At 47.7% G+C, this 16,703-nt stretch overlaps 1 protein-coding gene across 1 annotated transcript in view; it reads right to left on the bottom strand.

Annotated features, from left to right (window-relative positions):
- Positions 1-13,796: 13,796 nt before the first annotated feature.
- Positions 13,797-16,703, bottom strand: part of irf5 (interferon regulatory factor 5) — a 103,319-nt gene continuing 100,412 nt past the window's right edge. The window contains exon 9 of the mRNA XM_034163546.1: positions 13,797-15,438. Within this exon, the coding sequence (XP_034019437.1) occupies positions 15,250-15,438 (189 nt within the window). The 3' untranslated portion in view covers positions 13,797-15,249. The remainder of the gene's footprint in view (positions 15,439-16,703) is intronic.

Raw genomic sequence — 16,703 nt, 5'->3', positions numbered from 1 at the left:
TCTCCTCGGCACCGTCGTTTGGGGAGCAGTTGCTGGCGTTTGGTCCTGGCCTGGGTCTTTTTGTTGTCACACCACTTTTTCCTTTTTTTTTTTTAATAATAAATATTTGTTATTGGTTTTAAAGAACCCGTTGTTTCCGTGTGTGCCTCAGTTTTGTTGCGGCTTGTGAGCCGGGTCGTAACAAAATAGTAATAAAAAAATCTTTCCAAAGGTAAACACATTTGACATTTCCTGTTTCACTGTGTACTCAAAATTTGGCACTTCCTGTTTCAGTCTCAACTTGCAACTGAATTCCAGCGATATTCCATGAGATCTCCTCTATTGTCAATCCAGGAAGTGTTCAACATTTGACATTTCCTGTTTCACTGTGGGCTCAAACTTTGGCACTTCCTGTTTGGACACAGTGTACTATGAGCGAACTTCGCGCCACTGCGTGGCTCTGCGTGCATTTTAGAAGCCTTTATGCAAATATCTATAAGATTAAAGATTACTTAAATTTGCTTAATTGACAGGTTAAAACAATTGCTCTCTATGAAACTTGGCTGCATGTACTTACAGAGAGCAGGACTCAAATGTGAACACTTTTCAGGAAAATTTTGAAAGTTTACTAGATACACAAAGTAACCATATTTGGATCGCCAAATTAGTGCAGTAGTTAGGTCTAGTTTCTTTTGACTCAGGCAGCTTGCTAAGGTGAAGCCTTTTCTCACACTTCTGCACTTTGAAACAGTAATCCATGCCTTCATTACCTCTCGGCTGGAGTACTGTAATGCACTTTATCTTGGAGTTAGCATCCCGTGCACATCTCCAGTTCACTCAGAATGCCGCCGCCCTTCTGCTAACTGGAGTACGTCAGAAGGAGCACATTATACCAATCCTGACCTCCCTCCACTGGCTGCCTGTGCACTTTAGAGTTCATTTTAAGATTCTTTTATTTGATTTTAAATCTTTAAATGGCCCCACACGTGTGAGAGAGAGAGAGAGTGTGTGTGTGTGAGAGAGAGAGGGAGTGAGTGTGTGTGTGAGAGAAGGAGAGGGAGTGAGTGTGTGTGAGAGAGGGAGAATGTGTGTGTGTGTGTGTGTGTGTGTGTGTGTGTGTGTGAGAGAGAGAGAGAGGGAGTGAGTGTGTGAGAGAGAGAGGGAGAATGTGTGTGTGTGAGAGAGAGGGAAAGTATGTGTGTGAGAGGAGAGGGAGTATGTGAGAGAGGGGGAGAATGTGTGTGTGTGAGAGAAGGAGAGAGAGAGTGTGTGTGTGTGTGTGTGTGTGTGTGTGTGTGTGTGTGTGTGTGTGTGTGTGTGTGTGTGTGTGTGTGTGTGTGTGTGTGTGTGTGAGAGAGAGTTAGAGAAAGAGTGTGTGTGAGAGAAAATGCGTGTGTACAAAAGAGGGACAGAAAGAGAGAGTGTGTGTATGTGGGAGAGAGGGACAGAGAAAGAGAGAGAGTGTGTGTGTGAGTCTCTGTGTGCGTGCGTGTGTGAGAGACAGGGAGAGTGTGTTTGTGAGAGAGATGGAGAGGGAAAGTATGTGTGTGAGAGAGAGGGAGGGAGAGGGGGAGTGTGTGTGTGTGTGTATGAGGGAGAGAGAGCGTGTGTTCGTGTGAGAGAGAAAGAATGTGTGTGTATATGAGAGAGTGTGTGATAAAGGGAGAGACGGAGAGTGAGTGTGACAGAAAGTGAGAGTGTGCATGTGTGAGGGGGTGTGTGAGTGAGAGAGGAGGAGAGAGGGAGTGTGTGTGAGAGTGAGTGTAACAAAGAGGGAGAGGGGAGAGTGTGTCTGTGAGAGATGGAGATTGTGTTTGTGTGAGAGAGAGAGTGTGTGTGTGAAGGAGAGAGAGGAAGTGTGTGTGTGTGTGTGTGTGTGTGTGTGTGTGTGTGTGTGTGTGTGTGTGTGTGTGTGTGTGTGTGTGTGAGGCAGAGGCGGTGTGTTTGAGTGTGTCTGTGGGAGAGAGGGAGAGAGTGTGTGAGAGAGGGAGTGTGTGTGTGTGTGTGTGAAGAGAGAGAGTCTGTTTGTGAGAGAGGGATTGTGTATGTGTGAGAGAGGGGGATAGTGTGTGTGTATGTGTGATATAGAAAGGGGGAGAGTGTGTGTGTGTTTGTGAGAGAGAGAGAGGGAGAGTGTGTGTGTGTGTGTGTGTGTGTGTGTGTGTGTGTGTGTGTGTGTGTGTGTGTGTGTGTGTGTGAGAAAGAGGGAGAGTGTGTGTGTGAGTGTATTTGTGTGTGAGAGAGAGGGAGCATGTGTGTGAGAGGGAGTGTGTGTTTGTGTGTGTGAGAGAGAGGGAGTGTGTTTGAGAGAGGGAAAGTGTGTCTGTGTGAGAGAGGGAGAGTGTGTGAGAGGGGGATTATGTGTGTGTGAGAGAGAGTGATCATGTGTGTCTGTGTGTGCACGACAGGGAGAGAGGGAAAGTGTGTGTGTGAGAGAGAGCAAGAGAGAGGGAAAGTATGTGTGTGTTTGTGTGTGAGAGAGAGGGAGAGAGTGCGTGAGAGAGAGGGGAATTATTTGTGTGTGTGTGTCTGTGAGAGAGAGAGACGGGGAGAGAGAGGGAGTGTGAGAAAGGGAGAGACAGGGAGTGTGTGTGTGGGAGGGAAAGAGTGTGTGTGTGTGTGTGTGTGTGTGTGAGAGAGAGAGAGAGAACGAATGTGTGTGCATATGAGAGTGTGTGATAAAGGGAGAGAGAGGGAGAGAGTGTGTGTGAGAGAGAAGGAAAGTGTGTGTGACAGAGGGATTTGGTGTGTGAGAGAAAGAGAGAGGGAGTGTGTGAGAGAGAGAGTGAATATGTGTGTGTGTGTGTGTGTGTGTGTGTGTGTGTGTGTGTGTGTGTGTGTGTGTGTGTGTGTGTGTGTGTGAGAGAGAGAGAGAGGGAGTCTGTGTGTGTGTGAGAGAGAGTGAATATATGTGTGTGTGTGTATGTGAGAGAGAGAGAGACATAGTGTGTGTGCGCGCGAGAGAGGGAGAGACAATGTGTGTGTGAGAGATTGTGTGTGTTTCTGAGAGGGAGTGTGAGAGAGAAAGTATGTGTTTGAGAGTGACTGTGACAGAGAGGGAATGTGTGTGTGAGAGAGAGGGAGTGTGAGAGAGAGGGAGAGTGTGTGTGTGTGTGAGAGAGAGAGAGAGGGAGAGAGAGGGGGATAGTGTGTGTGTGACAGTTTGTGTGTGTGAGAGGGAGAGAGTGTCTGTGAGAGAGAGGGAGTGTGTGTGTGTGTGTGTGAGGGATAGTGTGAGAGAGAAGGTATGTATGTTTGTGTGAGAGAGGGAGAGTGTGTGAGAGAGTGTGTATGTTTCTGTGTTAGAGAGAGGGAGAGAGAGAGGGGGATAGTGTGTGTGTGACAGTTTGTGTGTGTGAGAGGGAGAGAGTCTGTGAGAAAGAGGGAGTGTGTGTGTGTGAGGGAGAATGTGTGTGTGAGGGAGAGAGTGTGTGAGAGAAGGTGTGTATGTTTGTGAGAGAGAGGGAGAGTGTGTGAGAGAGGGGGAATGTGTGTGTGTGTGTGAGAGAGAGGGAGAGTGTGAGTGAGAGAAAGTATGTGTGTGTGAGAGAGAGTATGTGTGTGAAAGAGACAGAGTGTATGAGAGAGAGGGAGAGTGTTTTTGTCTGTGTGAGAGAGAATGGAAGTAAGTATGTGTGAGAGAGAATGTGTGTGTGTGTGAGAGAAGGGAGTGTGTGTGTCAGAGAGGGACAGAGGGGGATAGTGTGTGTGAGAGGGAGTGTGTGTGTGTGTGTGTGTGTGTGTGTGTGAGAGAGAGAGGGTGTGTATGTGTGTGAGGGAGAGAGTGTGTGAGAGAGAGAAGGTGTGTATGTTTGTGAGAGAGAGGGAGAGTGTGTGTGAGAGTGTGTATGTTTGTGTGTGAGAGAGGAGGAGAGTGTGTGTGTGAGAGAGAGAGTATGTGTGTGAGAGGGACAGAGTGTATGAGAGAGAGGGAGAGTGTTTTTGTCTGTGTGAGAGAGAATGGAAGTGTGTGTGAGAGAGAATGTGTGTGTGAGAGAGAGGGTGTGTGAGAGAGAGAGAGGGTGTGTATGTATGTGAGAGAGCGAAGGAGAATGTTTGTGTTCGTTTTTCTTAGCAACCACACACACACAATAGGTCATTTTGCTGCACTTCAAGGGGCTCTTTGAGTGAGAGCGCCCAAGAAGAGAAACGTTCTGTCTGTGGAAATAAATGCACTGTTGAATGAGTCAGCTGGTGGAAATGTTTTAATAATTCAGATTACATGTCGGCACGTACTATTAAGTGAAACTGGCAGTGATAATACTTTTTTTTTTTAAATATCTATTTTATTATTTTTCCCCTCCACATCTGGGAGGGCGGCGCCCCCTATGGGCTAGCCGCCACTGCCTATGACTCTGGATTGGAGTAAGCAGGTATAGAAAATGAATGAATGAAAGATGTCATTGAAAAATCCAGTCGAACCTTAAGAAACTGTTGCTGCCCTTAAAGGCACCCAGAGAAGACCTCCCACATGAGGTCTTTACAGAAGGATTGAGGTCCCTTTCTTCAACTACAACTCATCGTCAAAATCTGGACTTGTGTGTTACATCCCACCAGACGCTAGGACTGCAGTTTTGGACTTCTGTCACGGTTCTAGGCTCACCTGCCATCCAGGGGTGCGAAGGACCGTGGCAGTCATTCGGCAGCGGTTCTGGTGGGTGTCTTTGGAAGCCGACGTCCGGGAGTATGTCCGGGCCTATACCACCTGTGCCAGGGGCAAGGCAGTCCATCAACCTGAGAAGGGACTCCTCCAGCCGCTGCCAGTGCCTCATTGCCCCTGGTCCCACATCGGCCTGGACTTCCCTCACGGGTCTTCCTGCGTCCCAGGGAATGACAACAATCTTGACGATAGTGGACCGGTTCTCCAAGGCGGCCCACTTTGTGGCCCTCCCGAAGCTCCCGACGGCCCAGGAGACTGCAGACCTCCTGGTCCACCACGTCATACATCTGCATGGTATACCTGCAAACATCTCTCGGATCGTGGTCCCCAGTTCTCCTCGTAAGTCTGGAGGAGTTTCTGTATGGAACTGGGGGCCACCGTGAGCCTTTCGTCCGGGTACCACCCCCAGACCAACGGACAAGCAGAGCGGGCTAATCAAGAGCTAGAACAGGCCCTACGGTGTTTGACCTCTGCGCACCCGACGGCCTGGAGTCAACATCTGGCCTGGATCGAGTACGCTCATAACAGTCAGGTTTTGTCAGCAACCGGCCTCTCCCCATTTGAAGCATGTTTTGGGTACCAGGCCCACTGGTTCCGGCTGTGGAGGGAGAGGTCGGGGTTCCCTCGGTCCAGGCCCACCTCAGGAGGTGCCGTCGGGTGTGGCGTACAGCCCGCTCTGCCCTGCTGCAGGCCCGGACGAGGGCGAAGAGCCATGCAGACCGCCGACGCGCCCCGGCCCCAGACTATCAGCCCGGGCAGGAGGTCTGGCTTTCAACCAAGAACATTCCTCTCAACACGGAGTCACCAAAACTCATGGACAGGTACATCCGACCCTTCAAGATCACTAAAGTCATCAGTCCAGCTGCAGTGAAGCTGAAACTCCCAGCTTCACTGTGGATTCACCCCGTGTTTCATGTCTCAAAATTGAAGCTGTACCACACCTCGGACCTCTGCACCCTCGGACTGGCGCCGCCTCCTGCCCGCATCATCGACAGGGAGCCTGCGTGGACAGTCCACAGGCTCTTGGATGTTCGCCGGAGGGGTCGGGGTCTCCAGTATCTGGTGGACTGGGAAGGTTACGGACCTGAGGAACGCTCCTGGGTGAAACGGAGCTTCATCCTGGATCCGGCCCTCCTGGCCGAGTTCTACCGGCGGCACCCCGACAAGCCTGGTCGGGCGCCTCCTGGGGGGGGGGGGGGGTCCTGTTGTGTGGGCCGCCCGAAGAGGAGGTACTGCTGGCCTACGCCAGAGGGCGCCCTGCCTGTAGTCAGGTTTCAGGCACCAGAGGGTGCAGTCACTACCCAGGAGCCAGGACTGACAGCTGTCAGCAATCACCATCATCGCCATTATAAAAGCCTGGAGGAGACACCACATCTCTGCCGAGATATCAGTTTACCACTCAGGTAAAACTTTCAGCCGTGTCTGTGCTCAATGCACTTCTCATTGTCTTTCTTTGAAACCTTTGCAGGAGGACCTGTTATCTTCAAATCAGCTGGGAGCTGGGTTTTGGACGTTGAAGAGTGACGGACTTCACTCCTCTTTCCAAACCAGAGAAGTAACAGTCGGTCTCTGCATGTTTCTGTGTTTTTATGTCGGAGGTGGAGATTCTTCCACAAAAGGAACTGAAATGAGTTGCTGACTGCTTACTGGGTGTCCACACACCCACCATTAACCTGTTTTTGTTCCTGCGAGCAGTACCGGATCTGACAGCTGAAGTAGAGGCCACCTGGGGACTCGGGACTTGGCGGCTTCAGTGTACTGCAGGTCTTCGTTGGCGGCGGAACCTTGTGGGCCCCGGCTCTTCTCTGGATAGGCGTCGCCTACCCTCGGGCCTGCCCACACGTCACCTGTTGTATTTTGCAATTGACTGTCTAAAAGCAGTATTCGACCTGTTGTGCACATTTGCCACAATAAATTGTATTTATTGGACTATCTATTGACCATTCATTTGCACCCCCTGTTGTGGGTCCGTGCATTACACTTTCCCCAACAGTCATCTTGGTCAATGGTTTGGCTGGTGCCCATTTGTGGAGGGCTGTTGCAGGGTCAGCTGTACAGAAGGAGGTGGGAGTTACTTGTTTGCTTCCTCAGACTGATGAGTGCAGTAAACAGTTCCCCCAGGTGTTCACTGCATGTGCGGTTACTCGACCTATGACACGGAATGAGGTGACGAAGGAGAAATGTGGAAAAAATGTTCATGTACCTCTGTCTGATTTTCCTGTGTCTTTGTCTCATACTGAGCTGGTGGTGGAGCAACATGCTGATGTGAAAAAAGTCCTTTTTGATCAGGTACGCCCAAGGAGGGACGTTCTGGATTGCGCGTGTGGGTACTTTCTTCAGGATTCTCTGTTGGTGAGAAAGTGGTTGCCCCATGCGGGTATTGTCGGTGATCCTGTGTTTCAAATCATGGTGCCCAGTAAATGTCGTGCTGCTGTGCTCAAAGTCGCACATGATGAGTCGGGACATTCCGGGGTGACTAAAATGTATGACCGGGTCCTGAGATATTTTTTTTTTGTCCGCGCCTAAAAAAGGACATTTCTGCTTACATTAAAACATGTCATGTGTGCCAGCTGACTGCTAAGCCCAATCAAGTGTTGAAGCCAGTTCCACTGAGTCCAGTTGCTGTTGCATCTGAACCATTTGAGCTTTTAATAATTGATTGTGTTGGGCCTTTGCCTCGTTCAAGGTCTGGGTCATCATATTTGCTCACAGTGATGTGTCAGGCTACACGGTATCCGGCAGCTTATCCATTGCGGAGGATAACTGCTAGGGCAGTGGTGCAGGTGCTTACTCAGTTTATTTCTGTGTTTGGAATTCCGAAGGTCATACAGTCTGATCAGGGCAGTAACTTTACATGTCATCTGTTTGGCCAGTTCTTGAAGCAGCTCAGAGTGCGACATATCAAAGCGACGGCTTTCCATCCTGAGTCGCAAGGCTGGCTGCTCGTGAAGTCACTCAAGAGAGTACTGGGTTCAGCCCAAATGCATTGGTCTTTGCACATACAGTGAAAGGTCCTTTGGCTGTAGTGGCAGACAGTTTAAAGGAGCCAAATCCACCTAAAAATATGATACAGTATGTCAATGGATTCAGACGGCGCTTGTATGTTGTGTGACCGCAGGACCTTTGTGGCCGATCAGCCGGCGGTGGGCTCACCGCCAGGCTGACCGCACCAGGTCAGCCAAAGGGGAATACCCCGTTAGCCAAGCTAGCGGGAACGTCTTTTCAATCAGGACCCAGGACCTTCATGCCGCTACATATCTCCCCACCATTTTTGACTTCGTCCCGAAGTCACAGGTGCATTTAAGCATGTTCTGTGACTACCCACATCCTGTTTGTGATGCCAGATTGCGACCGCAGGACCTTTGTGGCCGGGTCGGCGGTGGGATCGAACCCGTGTGGCTCGCACTAAAGACCATTCCTCTACCAGGTCAGCCAAAGGGGAATTCCTCATTAGCCAAGCTAGTGGGAACGTCTTTTCAATCAGGACCCGGGACCTTCATCCCGCTACAGTTGCAAGAAATTTGGTCAAGTTGAAAATGACTGCTGCGCAGAATAAAATGAAGTCTCTGTTTGACGTGCGGAGGTGCGTTCATTTTTGCCTGGTGACCAAGTCTTTCTTTCTTTCTTTGTCTGGTCATCACATCATCTTTTCAAGAGAAGTTTAGTGGTCCTTACACTGTGCTTGAACAGCTTTCTGATCAAAATTATTTAAATCTCAATGCCTGAATGCAGGAAGAAGCAACAAATATGTCAACTTGTTGAAACCTTACTATTCCAGAGAGGAGTTACAGGCAACGGAGGATGCTGAGGCTTCTGCTGTATGTATGGCAAGTAGATCTATTGGGACGCTTGACAGGTCTGGTACCTTGGACAGCTAACTGCCGCTGACCGTGGGGAGTGACAGTTAACAGGTACGTTGGACAGTGCGCTTACACAGGGGCATCTTATGAACTCAGAAGAAGCTCCTCTGTGCAGACCCCATGTTTAAACGACCCATTTCAGCTGTACGTGGATGTAAGTCATGTGGGGGCTGGAGCGGTCCTGATGCAGTTGGATAATTCTGGTTTGGATAGACCTGTTCGCTATTTCGCAAAGAAATTTGATAAACATCAACTAAATTATCCAACTATTGAAAAAGAGACACTTGTGTTGATTTTGGTCCTGAAGCATTTTGAGGTGTATGTGGGTGGTGGAGCCAAAATTATTGTATATGTGACCGCAGGACCTTTGTGGACGGGATGGTGGTGGGATCAAACCCAGACGGCTCGCACTAAAGACCATTCCTCTACCAGGTCAGCCAAAGGGGAATTCCCCCCCTTAGCCAAGCTCGCGGGAACGTCTTTTTAATCAGGACCCGGGACCTTCATCCCGCTACATATATACTGACTATAATCCACTAACATCTCTGACCTCTGTTAAGGTGCCTAATCAGCATTTGGTTCGGTGGTCATTGTACCTCCAAACGTATAATTTGGATATCAAACATATTAAAGGAAAAGAAAATTTGGTAGCAGATGCTTTGTCACATGCCCCGTTGTAAAAACCACATTACACAGGAACCCAGGTGGGACCTGTGTTTCGGGGGGGGTGACAGCCCCCTTGTGGCCGTCCTTATCTTTTTGTTACTATCCAAATATGTTTGTGTTTTGTCCTGAGGTCTCGGCCACCTGGGAGGTGCTGATTGGGGCTTCCTGCCTGGGAGTATAAAAGGAGGGGTTTTTGCTTTCTTCTCGCCCTCTCTCCTTTTGCCTCCTTCTCCTCGGCACCGTCATTTGGGGAGCGGTTGCTGGCGTTTGGTCCTGGCCTGGGTCTTTTTGTTGTCACACCACTTTTTCCTTTTTTAATAATATTTGTTATTGGTTTTAAAGAACCCGTTGTTTCCATGTGTGCCTCAGTTTTGTTGCGGCTTGTGAGCCGGGTCGTAACAAAATAGTAATAAAAAAATCTTTCCAAAGGTAAACACATTTGACATTTCCTGTTTCACTGTGTACTCAAAATTTGGCACTTCCTGTTTCAGTCTCAACTTGCAACTGAATTCCAGCGATATTCCATGAGATCTCCTCTATTGTCAATCCAGGAAGTGTTCAACATTTGACATTTCCTGTTTCACTGTGGGCTCAAACTTTGGCACTTCCTGTTTGGACACAGTGTACTATGAGCGAACTTCGCGCCACTGCGTGGCTCTGCGTGCATTTTAGAAGCCTTTATGCAAATATCTATAAGATTAAAGATTACTTAAATTTGCTTAATTGACAGGTTAAAACAATTGCTCTCTATGAAACTTGGCTGCATGTACTTACAGAGAGCAGGACTCAAATGTGAACACTTTTCAGGAAAATTTTGAAAGTTTACTAGATACACAAAGTAACCATATTTGGATCGCCAAATTAGTGCAGTAGTTAGGTCTAGTTTCTTTTGACTCAGGCAGCTTGCTAAGGTGAAGCCTTTTCTCACACTTCTGCACTTTGAAACAGTAATCCATGCCTTCATTACCTCTCGGCTGGAGTACTGTAATGCACTTTATCTTGGAGTTAGCATCCCGTGCACATCTCCAGTTCACTCAGAATGCCGCCGCCCTTCTGCTAACTGGAGTACGTCAGAAGGAGCACATTATACCAATCCTGACCTCCCTCCACTGGCTGCCTGTGCACTTTAGAGTTCATTTTAAGATTCTTTTATTTGATTTTAAATCTTTAAATGGCCCCACACGTGTGTGAGAGAGAGAGAGAGTGTGTGTGTGAGAGAGAGAGGGAAAGTATGTGTGAGAGAAGGAGAGGGAGTGAGTGTGAGAGAAGGAGAGGGAGTGAGTGTGTGTGAGAGAGGGAGAATGTGTGTGTGTGTGTGAGAGAGAGAGGGAGTGAGTGTGTGTGTGAGAGAGAGAGGGAAAGTACGTGTGTGAGAGGAGAGGGAGTATGTGAGAGAGGGGGAGAATGTGTGTGTGTGAGAGGAGAGTGTGTGTGTGTGTGTGAGAGAGAGAGTTAGAGAAAGAGTGTGTGTGAGAGAGAGGGAAAGTATGTGTGTGAGAGGAGAGGGAGTGAGTGTGTGAGAGGGGGAGAATGTGTGTGAGAGTTAGAGAAAGAGTATGTGTGAGAGACAATGTGTGTTAGAGAGTGTGTGAGGGAGAGAGAGGGAGTGTGTGTGTGTGAGAGAGAGGGAGAGTGTGTGTGTGAGTTAGAGAAAGAGAGAGATAGTGTGTGTGAGACAGAATGTGTGTGTGTTAGAGAGTATGTGAGAGAGAAAGAGAGAGGGAGTGTGTATGAGAGAGGGAGAGTATGTGTGTGAGAAAAAGAGTGTGTGTTTGTCTGTGTGTGTGTGTGTGTGTGGGAGAGAGAGAATGTGTGTGAGAGAAAATGCGTGTGTACGAAAGAGGGACAGAAAGAGAGAGTGTGTGTATGTGGGAGAGAGGGACAGAGAAAGAGAGAGAGTGTGTGTGTGAGTCTCTGTGTGCGTGCGTGTGTGAGAGACAGGGAGTGTGTGTTTGTGAGAGAGATGGAGAGGGAAAGTATGTGTGTGAGAGAGAGGGAGGGAGAGGGGGAGTGTGTGTGTGTGTGTATGAGGGAGAGCGTGTGTTCGTGTGAGAGAGAAAGAATGTGTGTGTATATGAGAGAGTGTGTGATAAAGGGAGAGATGGAGAGTGAGTGTGATAGAAAGTGAGAGTGTGCATGTGTGAGGGGGTGTGTGAGTGAGAGAGGAGGAGAGAGGGAGTGTGTGTGAGAGTGAGTGTAACAAAGAGGGAGAGGGGAGAGTGTGTCTGTGAGAGATGGAGATTGTGTTTGTGTGAGAGTGTGTGTGTGTGTGTGAAGGAGAGAGAGGAAGTGTGTGTGTGTGAGGCAGAGGCAGTGTGTTTGAGTGTGTCTGTGGGAGAGAGGGAGAGAGAGGGAGTGTGTGTGTGTGTGTGAAGAAAGGGAGAGAGTGTGTGAGAGAGGGAGTGTGTGTGTGTGAAGAGAGAGGGATTGTGTGTGTGTGAGAGAGGGGGATAGTGTGTGTGTATGTGTGAGATAGAAAGGGTGTTTGTGAGAGAGAGAGAGGGAGAGTGTGTGAGAGAGAAAGTATGTGTGTGAGAGTGTGTGTGTGTGAGAAAGAGGGAGAGTGTGTGTGTGTGTATTTGTGTGTGAGAGAGAGGGAGCATGTGTGTGAGAGGGAGTGTGTGTTTGAGAGAGGGAAAGTGTGTCTGTGTGAGAGAGGGAGAGTGAGTGTGTGAGTGTATTTGTGTGTGAGAGAGAGGGAGCATGTGTGTGAGAGGGAGTGTGTGTTTGAGAGAGGGAAAGTGTGTCTGTGTGAGAGAGGGATTATGTGTGTGAGAGGGGGATTATGTGTGTGAGAGAGAGTGATCATGTGTGTCTGTGTGTGCACGACAGGGAGAGAGGGAAAGTGTGTGTGTGAGAGAGAGCAAGAGAGAGGGAAAGTATGTGTGTGTTTGTGTGTGAGAGAGAGGGAGAGAGTGCGTGAGAGAGAGGGGAATTATTTGTGTGTGTGTGTCTGTGAGAGAGAGAGACGGGGAGAGAGAGGGAGTGTGAGAAAGGGAGAGACAGGGAGTGTGTGTGTGGGAGGGAAAGAATGTGTGTGTGTGTGTGTGAGAGAGAGAGAGAGACAACGAATGTGTGTGCATATGAGAGTGTGTGATAAAGGGAGAGAGAGGGATTTGGTGTGTGAGAGAAGGAAAGTGTGTGTGACAGAGGGATTTGGTGTGTGAGAGAAAGAGAGAGGGTGTGTGTGTGTGTGTGAGAGAGAGAGTGAATATATGTGTGTGTGTGTGTGTGTGTATGTGAGAGAGAGAGGGAGTGTGTGTGTGTGTGAGTGAATATATGTGTGTGTGTGTGCGCGCGAGAGAGGGAGAGACAATGTGTGTGTGAGAGAGTGTGTGTGTTTCTGAGAGGGAGTGTGAGAGAGAAAGTATGTGTGTTAGAGTGACTGTGACAGAGAGGAAATGTGTGTGTGAGAGAGATGGAGTGTGAGAGAGAGGGAGAGTGTGTGTGTGAGAGTGTATGTGAAAGGGAATGTATGTTTGTGTGTGAGAGAGAGGGAGTGTGTGTGTGAGTGAGAGAGAGAGAGAGAGAGAGAGAGAGAGAGAGAGAGAGAGAGAGAGAGAGAGAGAGAGAGAGGGGGGGATAGTGTGTGTGTGACAGTTTGTGTGTGTGAGAGGGAGAGAGTGTCTGTGAGAGAGAGGGAGTGTGTGTGTGTGGGGATAGTGTGAGAGAGAAGGTATGTATGTTTGTGTGAGAGAGGGAGAGTGTGTGAGAGAGTGTGTATGTTTCTGTCTTAGAGAGAGGGGAGAGAGAGAGGGGGATAGTGTGTGTGTGACAGTTTGTGTGTGAGAGAGGGAGAGAGTCTGTGAGAAAGAGGGAGCGTGTGTGTGAGGGAGAGAGTGTGTGAGAGAAGGTGTGTATGTTTGTGAGAGAGAGAGAGGGGGAGTGTGTGAGAGAGGGGGAATGTGTGTGTGTGTGTGTGTGTGTGAGAGAGGGAGAGTGTGAGTGAGAGAAAGTATGTGTGTGTGAGAGAGAGTATGTGTGTGAAAGAGACAGTGTGTATGAGAGAGAGGGAGAGTGTTTTTGTATGTGTGAGAGAGAATGTGTGCGTGTGTGAGAGAAGGGAGTGTGTGTGTCAGAGAGGGACAGAGGGGGATAGTGTGTGTGAGAGGGAGTGTGTGTGTGTGTGTGTGAGAGAGAGGGTGTGTATGTGTGTGAGGGAGAGAGTGTGTGAGAGAGAGAAGGTGTGTATGTTTGTGAGAGAGAGGGAGAGTGTGTGTGAGAGTGTGTATGTTTGTGTGTGAGAGAGGGGGAGAGTGTGTGTGAGAGAGAGGGAGAGTGTGAGTGAGAGAAAGTATGTGTGTGAGAGGGACAGAGTGTATGAGAGAGAGGGAGAGTGTTTTTGTCTGTGTGAGAGAGAATGGAAGTGTGTGTGAGAGAGAATGCGTGTGTGAGAGAGAGGGTGTGTGAGAGAGAGAGAGGGTGTGTATGTATGTGAGAGAGGGAGAGTGTGTGAGAGAGAGAGGGTGTGTATGTATGTGAGAGAGCGAAGGAGAATGTTTGTGTTCGTTTTTCTTAGCAACCACACACACACAATAGGTCATTTTGCTGCACTTCAAGGGGCTCTTTGAGTGAGAGCGCCCAAGAAGAGAAACGTTCTGTCTGTGGAAATAAATGCACTGTTGAATGAGTCAGCTGGTGGAAATGTTTTAATCATTCAGATTACATGTCGGCACGTACTATTAAGTGAAACTGGCAGTGATAATACTTTTTTTTTTAAATATCTATTTTATTATTTTTCCCCTCCACATCTGGGAGGGCGGCGCCCCCTATGGGCTAGCCGCCACTGCCTATGACTCTGGATTGGAGTAAGCAGGTATAGAAAATGAATGAATGAAAGATGTCATTGAAAAATCCAGTCGAACCTTAAGAAACTGTTGCTGCCCTTAAAGGCACCCAGAGAAGACCTCCCACATGAGGTCTTTACAGAAGGATTGAGGTCCCTTTCTTCAACTACAACTCATCGTCAAAATCTGGACTTGTGAATGAGAGTGATTTTGTCTTTTTCTGTCCATACCAAAGACTGGCGTCTTGTCCAGGGTGAACCCGCCTCACACCCTGTGAGTGCTGGGATAGGTTCCACCCCCCGGTGACCCTTAAATGGATTAAGCTGGTATATAAAGTGAATGAATGGAATCACTGTTTTACTTTAAGCTTTCAAGTTTGAACCATTTGGACTGAAGCACCGACAAACAATATGAATGTGGCACAGATGGAACAACCAGTTCAGTGCAAAGTTGGTGGTTCAATTCCTATTTGTATTTACAAATCTCCTTGGGCCACAAAAAGGAGTTGAAGGAAGCACTTGTGAAAGTGAAGAGAAACCACAACACATTTTACATTTTTGAATTCATTCATCAAAAGTCCACATTTACAAAGAAAAAGAAGATGCAGTCAGATCTTTACCCCTTCACAACCACTGAAATGTTTTCTCTGACAGCGATTCCACAGGACGCTGTTCCACTCCGATCGCCCCCAATCTAAAAAATGTGCAAAAATGGGATGAAAGGACTTAAGCCATCGTACCTCCTAAAAGCTGGTTTATAACGTGCAGACCACTCAACACCTAAGGGCTAGAACCACAACAAACACAGCTTCTTCGCCTTTACATTTTTACCCTGATGCTGCGCAATCAAACAAGTTTGAAGCTGTAGTCACTACAAATACCCTGTTTAAAGTTTCAGTTTAAACACGACTGAAGCTGTTAAGACAATGAACACCAGGAAGTTACCACAAACTATCAACGATTTGGAGAACTGAGATAAAAGTTTTGAACGGTTCAATCACTCAATCCTGATTTCAAACATGGTGCCAATGATCGCCGTAACTACTGTGTAACTACTGTAACTACCAAGTCTGTTTAACACAAAGACAAAGATGGATCAAGAAGTTACAAGGATGCTTCAAAATATGCCCTGATGTGCTCTTTGGAATGAAACGGGAAAGAACGGCACTCTGTGGAATAGCCCCACCAACAACTACCAAAAAAAACCCTCTAATGTGGAAATCAGGACTTTATGTTCTGTGCTCAGTGTCAAACACAGCTTTTTGGACCTCCCAAAATCCTTATGGGCAGTGGAACCATCAGGCCACGTGAGGGCCCCAGGGCCCCTGGATGTGGTGGCTCTGCAGCAGTCTTTGGAGCTCCTTGAACTGCTCCACCGTCTGGTCCTTCACATCCGGGTTGGAGATCTGAAGCCGAATACTATCGTTGGACCAGCTGAGTTCACCGGAAAACATCTCCGTCAGGATCCGAGCCACCACTGGAACCACCTGAGGCAATGACAAACAGCTTTCATTTTGGACACATACAATCCCAAATCAGAAACGCTGAGATGGTCTGGAAATAGCTGCAGGGACTCCCACATTTACGTTGACTTTTATTTCATTGCAGACAGGACGAATCCAAGATAGTTCATGTTTTGTGTTGTCAGAACTATTTCATTTGTTAACATGCCAGATTTTTTGGACACAAAGTCGCACCTGTCCAAAAAACAAACAAACAAACAAACACAAACAAAAAAAGCAGCCGCACAGGAGGGTAAGTTGCATTTATTACGTCCACCAAGGACATAATAAAATAGGTGCCCGTGGCACTGCATCAAGAATCTTCATTCATCAATGCTTGAGATCAATCAATGCTTACTGAAATAGTTCATAAACTAAAAAAAATAAAATAAAAAAAAAATCAACTGACAGTTACAACTTTGATATGTTTTTGATAAAGAACACTGATTGTATTGCTAAACCTTTAACTGAAATTTGTAATTTCTCACTAATGACTGCAAAATTTCTGTCCAAAATGAAAATAGCTAAAGTGATACCACTGTTCAAATCTGGTGACAAACATGTCTTTTCAAACTACAGGACAATCCCATTGTTACCACAATTTTCAAAAATTCTAGATTTGATATTTGTAAAGAGGTTAAACAATTTCATAACTAAACATCATATACTCAGTGAACAGCCATATGGATTTAGAAAAATAAATCAGCACACGTCCAGGCCCGTCTTAAGTTTGCCCAGGACCATTTGGATGATCCAGAGGAGTCATGGGAGAAAGTTATGTGGTCAGATGAGACCAAAATAAAACTTTTTGGTCTTAATTCCACTCGCCGTGTTTGGAGGAAGAAGAATGCTGAGTACCATCCCAAAACCTACTACTGTGAAGCATGGGGGTGGAAGCATCATGCTTTGGGGTGTTTTTCTGCACGTGGGACAGGACGACTGCACTGTATTAAGGAGAGGATGACCGGGGTCATGTATTGTGAGATTTTGGGGAACAACCTCCTTCCCTCAGTTAGAGCATTGACGATGGGTCGTGGATGGGTCTTCAACATGACAATGACCCGAAGCACACAGCCAGGATAAGCAAGGAGGGGCTCCGTAAGAAGCATATCAAGGTTCTGGAGTGGCCGAGCCAGTCTCCAGACCTGAACTCAATAGAAAATCTTTGGAGGGAGCTGAAACTGCAAACCTGGCTGATCTAGAGAAGATCTGTATGGAGGAATGGACCAAAATCCCTGCTGCAGTGTGTG

This window comes from Thalassophryne amazonica, chromosome 22 (assembly GCF_902500255.1).
Source record: "Thalassophryne amazonica chromosome 22, fThaAma1.1, whole genome shotgun sequence".
Taxonomy (NCBI): domain Eukaryota; kingdom Metazoa; phylum Chordata; class Actinopteri; order Batrachoidiformes; family Batrachoididae; genus Thalassophryne; species Thalassophryne amazonica.
The sequence above is the reverse complement of the archived record's forward strand: the minus strand, read 5'-3'. Positions and strand labels throughout refer to the sequence as shown.